The sequence below is a fragment of the Physella acuta genome, unplaced genomic scaffold (genome assembly GCF_028476545.2).
Source record: "Physella acuta isolate Inbredline_101_S28 unplaced genomic scaffold, ASM2847654v3 ptg000124l, whole genome shotgun sequence".
Classification (NCBI taxonomy): domain Eukaryota; kingdom Metazoa; phylum Mollusca; class Gastropoda; family Physidae; genus Physella; species Physella acuta.
The window spans coordinates 425,849-434,459 of NW_026731643.1; the positions used below are offsets into that span (position 1 = coordinate 425,849).

The window sequence follows — 8,611 nt, forward strand, 5'->3', positions numbered from 1 at the left end:
TTAATACACTGCAGTGTTCTACGGCATTTATCCCGGAATCCGAACTCGAAACAATTGGGTTAATATCATTTTCTCTGCTCTTCAACCACGCCTTCCCAGATGCAAAGCGATACTAAAATGACAATAGATCTCAAACAAACAAAAATTATTTAAAATGTTCTAAATGATATGCAGATAGGATTAACAAAAACTCATTTATTATAGGAATGCTCGATATTTCTCAATGATTATATTTTACGTAGTTTGATCTCCACAGACTTCACATCTCCAATCCAATAAACCCCTGTAGTTCCAGAAACGTTCCATATTCCATTTAGATTGGAATAATGACAATTATTATACCACCACCCACCGTTGAATGACTGAGCACAGTTACCACTGTTTTCATCGTTATCGCTGTCTATAGTGGTGAACTTCATACCATTATGGTAGCTTAAACCGTCTGTAGCGTTTCCCCTAAATGATGATAAGCTCATCCTGTACTTGGCCGCTTCGTTGTCAACTTTAAAATTGCTGTACTCTGCATATTGTCTTGTATTTCCAATGATTAAATCAACCCTCAACTCAGTGTAACCCTAAAATGTAAAACGTATGTAGATTGTGGGCAGATTAGTGTTAATTATAAGAGTAAAAATAAAGTAAAAACCAGTACAGACAAGCAAAGTAGAACCTTAACGGAAATCTTTGAGCAAAATATTCTCACAACGAATGCTTTTTCTTTTGAAAAAAAAACTTGAGCCACTCTACAAATAAAGTCGTTTCCGAAATTCTAGACATTTTAAATTACTCTTCGTTTTAAGCACTATTCAACAGAACGTTTGTGCTTGATCGTTAACTTAACCACAATTTAGTCACATAATAATCGGGCTGTTTTTGGTACATATTGTATAAACAAAGGTTCTTTTGCATGAAAATATTTTCTCTTTTATCCGAAAATGTTACTCTGGTATTTTGCAGGATTATAAACGTTTAAGACCAGCCACGATCTATTTGATTTTAGAAAATGTGTCTATTTGCGATTATTAACCTATCTCTCCGAAATGTGATTAACTTAAAATCTTAGGTTATGAAGGATTTTTGTCGTTATAGACAGAAAACTACAAGTGTAAGAAATATGTTTCAAGCATGGATTTTAAAATAAAATGGGTGGATTTTAACATTCCTAATCGGATTCTCAAACATATCTTCATGAATAATATGCAAATGTAAAAACATTTTAAAATAATTTTAACAATTGAAAAAGAACAGGTTTAAGCTAACATTATTTTCATTTTATTTTTATCAATTAAATTTTGCGAAGCAATATAAGAGACAAAGTTTAACTCACTATCCTAGTAAGCCATGAGATCCAATCATTTCCAAGCCAGAAATCTCCTGCCGTTGATCCAAACCCATGTTTGTAGTCGTCCCATCCTCTGGTGAAGTTTGCATCGCCCACAACACGACGCTGGTGAGGAAGTTAATAAAATACAATTAAAATAAGTACGAATTAATTTTTAATCTATAATTAATTTACCTTGTTTTGATGAGTAACTATAAGTAAGACTCAGCCATACCACATTGCATAAATTGGTGAAAATAAATGATTATTTATAAAAACAAGTGTACGCCTACATCATAAGTTTACAATCGTTTACTACTACTTTTTATCCACAATAATCTAGCATTTTCTTCACAGTACCTGTATTAGGATCCATCCACCGTAGTCAGTTTTAGTGTCACACCAAGTCAATTTTGATACGTCCAATTGCACAATCTGACGACTTGGCCATTGTGAATTGAAATTGTTTGTACACTGAAAAGAGAATGAAACATAAGGACATGAACAGTTATTTTTTATTTACAATTTTTTTTCAGAACGGCATAAATGACCGATTGAATTATGTCGATTTGTGTCCTTAATATCGCATAAGAGAAGCTATATATATATATATATATATATATATATATATATATATATATATATATATATATATATATATATATATATATATATATATATATATATATATATATATATATATATATTTCACACATAGCCTACATGATCCATTGCCCATACTGAAGACCTATTTTTTTCCTCTACGATATCATTAGGGGTAATACATAAGCTTTTGCTTTTATTAAGTTCAGTTAAAGTTTTGTTTAGTTCCTCTTCCACCCCACTTAATCGTTCATTAATAAAGCTCATTTGGACTCTAAACTCTTGTGTCAACTTGTTTAAAGTTGATTGGATGATGTCCATTCCATTAGAAGATTCATTTTGTTTATGATTGTCCGTGACTTCTTTGTTGTCAGGATGGCTAATACTGTCAATTTTATGTTCATGGCTACTTGAATGTGACATCTGTAATAACATTTACATGTCAGCTCCCTTAAGTTTATCTGGATCTTCAAAAGTTTTTAGAAAACCGGCCATAGTGTCCACCGTTTTAACATAGTTTACAGTTTTAGCTTTTAAACTCATCATCAAATCTGATTTCCGCATGTTCTCTTTTCGGTATGCTGCAGTTTCTTTTTCTGTGAACCCAATCTCTCCTGTCTTATACGTGAAGTATATTTCACATTTCAATGTTTTTTCGTGGCAAGCGGAATCATTGGACAAAAACAACTGCAGCTCTCCGCCATGGTGGGATATATTCCCGTCCACAAAAACCCCAGGCACTTTGTAATCTCGAGCCTTTGAATCTGATCCTGAAACAGACGCCAACATGAGCTTGTCCCCTGGTTCGTTGATCACATAGACTGACATGTTGACCAGAGCTGATATCTGAGTGTCTTCTCTTATGTTTTCTGTACACTGGAGTTGTGCACAAAACAATTCCCTCCCCTGGTAAAATAATTCTCTCTTCATATCGATTTTTATACCTACAAATTGTAAAAAAAAACATTAACTGTTTCTTTTAACGCTAGTTTAATTTCATGATTTTACTTTTTTTTTAAAATATAATTTAATTTTTTTTGTGATTCGTAACTTATTTTTGGAAAAAGTAAAATAAAGATTGATGCTTAAAAAATATTATATTTAATATCTTAAATAATACATATATTAAAAAAGATTACTTAAATTGAATGTGATGTTTTATCGATTAATAACATACAGACGTTTGATCGAATTCAATGAACACTTGACAGTTGTATTTAACAATCTTATAAAGTATTAATTCATAATAATTCTTGAAAAAGGCGTAAAATTAATTCTCGAATAATTTACCTACCATAGCACACAAAAAAAATGTGTGGTCAACAGAGTGTACAACACTGTTGAAGACATTTTCATGTAGACTTAGAAAATCTTCGGTGTCCAACGTTGTTAACCGCTGTCTACTTTCTATATTATATACTAAATATCTAAAGTGGTCACGTGGCTAAAATATGACCTCCAGATTGGACAATTTTAAGACAGATTAAATAGGATCTGAGTATTATACAACAATGTACTAAAAATAAACTCGTTTTTTTGCAACAGTGGTACGTGTAATGTTTCAGAAGAGCTTGTAAGTATCAGCTTCTTGAGACATTCCCCGACAAGTTGAGTAAGTGTTTGTACACTGATATTTTGTGTCACAGAGCTGTTCATACAAGAAACTGACTGTTAAGTTTTTCAAGATGTAGCACACAATTGTCGAGTGGAAACATTTACAGTGAAAGGATGCAGCTGGTGACATCTGAAGTGACTTGACTGTAATAGTACTTGCTTTGTACACAGAACGGACTGGTACGCGAAAAGAGATCGTATATTTTTTTTAAATCTTGTGATGCACTAAAAATTACAATACTATCTCTATACTACTAAAACTCAAGCTTGTCTACATGTTTGAATATTTATTTGTTTGTTGTTTTGTTTGTCTGATTGAGTACTGGAAAGTTGTTAGTGTAATCGGCTTGCATGCGGGTGGCACAGGTTCTAGACCAATAGGTCAATGATACATATTTTTTTTTCAATTTTTATTTAATTTTTAGATGCGAATGATACAATTGCATTTCTGAACTTGGCGGGATACAGGGCAGGTGAAGTAGAGTTAATCTGTTTCTTTGTCCTAAGCATTATGAAGGGATAGTTTATTCAGAGATATGCTCGGCTGGAATCGTTTTTTAAACGATAAAAACATGATGTCTGAGACTTGGAAGTACACTGGGCAGGTGAAGTAGAGTTGAGTAGGTCACCTGTCACGTCAGTATATGAAGGGATAGTCAAAAATCGGTGTTTTCGGTGTTTATAAAAGATAAAAAACATCTTTTTGAATGTGGGGTCTGGTTTTTTATGACGATAAGTGACAGACGTGATGTTTTTATGGATGACCCCCGAAACCCACAGTTATCCAACGGATGACGGGTAGTCTAGTTAACAATAAGATCGCTGCTATTTAAAGCACAATTATTTTTCTCACTTCATACTATTCAAAATAAGTGTTTTGTGTTACTGCAAGTTCAATTTTTTCCTTACCAAAAGAGACCTAAAAGATACTTAAGAGTTTTTTTTTAAACCAAGTTATGAAGTAATATTTAAATCACCCTTCATAAAAATAATACCGAAACCTGCCACGTTATTGTATATTCTAAGTGTCTTCATAAAAAACTACACTTGTCATTCCTTTTTTATTTTTCAAATTTGCTTAATATTTTCGATTTTAATATTATTAAGTAAATAATCAGTATTCGTTTCTATATATAGACCTATAGGCCTACGTTTATTGATTTACATTTAGAATTGCATTTAAAAATCTAAGTCAATCAAACCTTTAATGTTTATTATTTAAACTAAATATGTGAAAATAATATGTCTCTATGACGGGAAAAGCTTCAATTGTTTACACAAAGATCTAAAGCTGCATAGATCATCCGAATTACATTAATAAGATTTTATATATAAATATATCTAGTCATGGAATAATATAAGCACATTCTTATTTTACATTCCGTTTATCATACTTCTTAATTTCTTCGTTCTTAATTGTAATGTTGGAAGATATTTCCTCCAACAAAGAAAAGTATTTTGCACTATGTGGGCCGTTGTCACAAATTCCAGCTTGTTTTATTTCTGGAATTGCTTCCATAGCCATTGTCCAACCAAGAAAAAACGACATGGCTTCTGTTTGAATTTGGAGTTATCTCCCCTAGATGGGTCGCTGTCCTAGGTTATCTTGCATCATATGCCAGGGGATCAACCTCGGGACATTTATGATGAACAACAAGAGCTCTACCGACCCGACCGCGTTGACCTCCGTTAATGGTAATGCATTAACGATGCGTGAACAATAGTATCTCTGCCATTGTATTAACGTCTTCTAATAATTACAATATAGGGCCTACTTTTCAGAATATATCTCTTGCACTATAAATATAATTTAAAAAAACAAAACAATAATACGATTGCAGGTGTAGTACTATTTATTTTTTAATATATATATTCTTGAGTCAAATAAAACACAAACAACAGTATCACTTATTCAGAGGCGACTGCCTTTGCCCAAGAGACCCAGGATATTATTAAAAAGACGAATAATTTTTGTCATTATTGGGCGACATTATTATATTACATCATTATTATGTTGATAACACTATTAGAAAACAACATCAATATGAATTGAATTTTTTTTATAATGAATAAGTATTTAAGAATAATAGCTGTAAGACAACGTCTATAATTAAGCGGTTGGACAAAAATATGATTAATTAACTAATATTAACGTCATATACCATCGAAAGTTTCATTAAATTTTAATATTCTTGAGAATCATTGACACAAAAATATTTTTCGATATGTTTTTGCAAATTTCGGACTCAATCTGACATAAACGATAAAATTAACTGAGGCATTAAGTCCATAAATTAAATTTAGGGCGTCATAGGTAAAGAGCCGACCATAACCAGCTTCAAGGGTGAAGGCGTATGCATTCGTTGGAATCAACACTAGACAAATTGCAGATAAACAAATTGTCAGTGAGATTTTAGCTGTTCGAACATTCTTAGTTCGCTTGGAGTGTGACTCAAATGTTGACATTCTCTTCACATTTCTGCTTGACGCTTTAAGTTTTATAATGATAGAAAACGTACAAATCATTTAATCGCTGTTGGAAACAAAATGACCAATACTCCGAGTCCAGTGTTGCATAATGTAAACATGTCATAATTGTATCGTATAAATACACCGTAGTCAAGAACTGGAATCGTACTATTGATTTTATCGTAGAATATCTAAATAACAGTATAAAAAAATGCCCGAGGAATATAAAATCCTGCTGAAATTATATAAAAACTAACTACAATACACTTGATTCTAAATGTTGTAAGCAGTTTAGATGCACCTAAAGGAAACACCACAGCTATCATTCTCTCTACGGCAATGACTGTAGCCATCTGTACGCTGGTGCATATGGCATACTGGTTCTATTCCAGAATATACGCGGTGAAATGCGAGAAGATGTAGTAAAACACGGCGTCGTCAATCAAGCGAGCCAAGCTCTCCATTGGAAAATGTAGCTGTGTAAGGGAGAAGAACAGATCCGACACGGTCAAAGCGTTTAAAATAATAGTGGTTGTTTCCCTTAGTCCATTGTAAACAAGGATTAAAATTGTGAGGCTGTTCCCCACAATTCCAGTGAAACATAAAACTGGAAGGATGATGCCGCTGAATATAAGATTGATATAAAACAAGTCTGTTTTAGAAATATCAAACACTACGTCTGCTACTATACTATGCATAAGATGAAGTTATAGAGACGTTCACTAAAAATAACCAGGCGTGTCTGCGGTCACACCAATAGGGTACGATTTGGCGCCCTGTGCTATCCTATGAGCACTATGGTGCATACGTTATTTTTAATTAGCACCTCTAAATATTGACAAGATGGCACACGACATTCAACGATTGTACCGAGCCAGGGGCCGTACGCGGCAACGCTGCATAATGTAATCGGGGGCTCACAAGAGTGTCCCCTAAGTATCTGCATTCGGTGAGTAATTGATAGTGGTGTTACTGTTAGTAATAGATGTACACTCATGGACATCCGTGCCCCGATAAATATGATTCAAGTTAGTACAGGCGTTGCCCCGGCAGGTTGCAATATGACGACCCGATTATCTCGTGAGCACTATGGCACCTACCATCGTTTTAACCACTTCGATTGACTATTTATAAGATGGGGCATTATAGACGTTCACCAAACGAATCAGGCGCGTCCGCCGACGCCTCTGGAGCATTCGCTTTGCCCCGAGCTTCATCGGATTTTTTTCTAGCCCGGCGTAAATGCGCGGGGACGGGCACTCTGTAACATGTCATTTTCATTTGTGCACACATTTTTCCAAGGCAGAAAGATCTATGTCAACCTAATGTGTGATATAATCAATCCACAACCAGATATAAGCGGTGACTCAGATTTTAACCACATATTCAAAGCTGTCAATATTTACTTATTTTTAATGTAGCAGATGGTGTGTTTAGAAGGTTTTCTATTGTTATGAAGCATATCATTTTTTCCAAATCAATGTAATCCATATTTATTACAACATAAAGATTAAAACCCCTAAGAACAATTTTTTTTAAATTGCATAAAAACGTTTTAATAACAAGCTTTTATGTAATTATGCACTAAAAAGAGGAAAATAAATAAATGTCTTTAAATATATAATAATAGACTATAAAAAAGCGTGGGTACCTATATTATCTATTGGATACCTTTACTAATATTTTGAATCGACCCACGCTTTTCTTTATAATTATATAAATAGTATTATATTATTATATATTTAAAGAATTTTATTTATTTTCTTCTTTTTAGTGCGTAATTACATAAAAGCTTAATCTTAAAACGTTTTTCATGAAAATAATATCAGTACTTTGAATGTTCTTAATTTTACAATAGAGTTGCATAACTAAAAACCATTGCGCACCTAATGAACATGATAACGCGAGTATAATAGTGCGGAATAGTTGGTTAAGACAACCTACAAATTTGGACACAATTTTAATTAATTCATAAAAATTAATTAGGCATCCAATTAAGCCAAATTTAATGTCAGATTGCATTCTTTTCATGTCTTGACCCGCGTGCCAACTTTGAGCCGAATCGGTGAGTAAGAAGTGCCAAACATTTCGCTCGGGCGTTTTGATCTAGACAGACAAACTGATAACAGACTGACGACAGATAGACAGACTGTCGACAGACAGAGGAAGCAAGTTAAATAAAAGAATGTAAAAATATGTCTGTTATTTTAATTATTTTATCATCGCATGATTTTAGAACTAAATCGAGGATCATGCTTAGAAATATGTTATTCTGTATGATTTTAATAATGAAAGAAGCTTTTTTTAAAAACTCTTGCCTGTTTTAATTCTTTCAAAACACTTTAATACAAGTTCTGTGTTATATTTCAGAAACTGTACAACCTATTACCGGGCATGGAATATTTTCTGACCAGCCAATATTTCACAACCAATCAGCAACAAACAGAAGATAATTCTAAAAACATCTTTTAACGAAAGACAAAAATATTAACTTGCATGAATGGATCACCTGCTAGAGTAGAGAAAATAATTACATGGTTTTACTTACAGTGTAAAAATGTCAGTTTATTTTGTCTAAACTCCCACTGTTCTTGCGTGCGATAC

The 8,611-nt window shown here is 33.1% G+C and overlaps 1 protein-coding gene across 1 annotated transcript; it reads right to left on the minus strand.

Annotated features, from left to right (window-relative positions):
* Window positions 1-216: 216 nt before the first annotated feature.
* LOC131934951 (ficolin-2-like) lies at window positions 217-2,347 on the minus strand. Its single transcript, XM_059291222.1, has 4 exons — window positions 2,045-2,347; window positions 1,682-1,795; window positions 1,328-1,447; window positions 217-575 (listed from the first exon to the last, which is right to left on the minus strand). The coding sequence occupies exons 1-4, from the start codon at window positions 2,345-2,347 to the stop codon at window positions 228-230; spliced, it is 885 nt and encodes a 294-aa protein (XP_059147205.1). The 3' UTR covers window positions 217-227.
* Window positions 2,348-8,611: the final 6,264 nt, after the last annotated feature.

Bases quoted from the DNA above. Each gene is read 5' to 3' on its own strand.
- LOC131934951 (XM_059291222.1), bottom strand. From the start codon at position 2,347: ATGTCACATTCAAGTAGCCATGAACATAAAATTGACAGTATTAGCCAT. The intron at 1,448-1,681 runs GTACTGTGAAGA...CTTCCTCACCAG, and splicing joins GTGGATGGATCCTAATACAG to CGTCGTGTTGTGGGCGATGC. The intron at 576-1,327 runs GTGAGTTAAACT...TTTACATTTTAG, and splicing joins TCTCATGGCTTACTAGGATA to GGTTACACTGAGTTGAGGGT.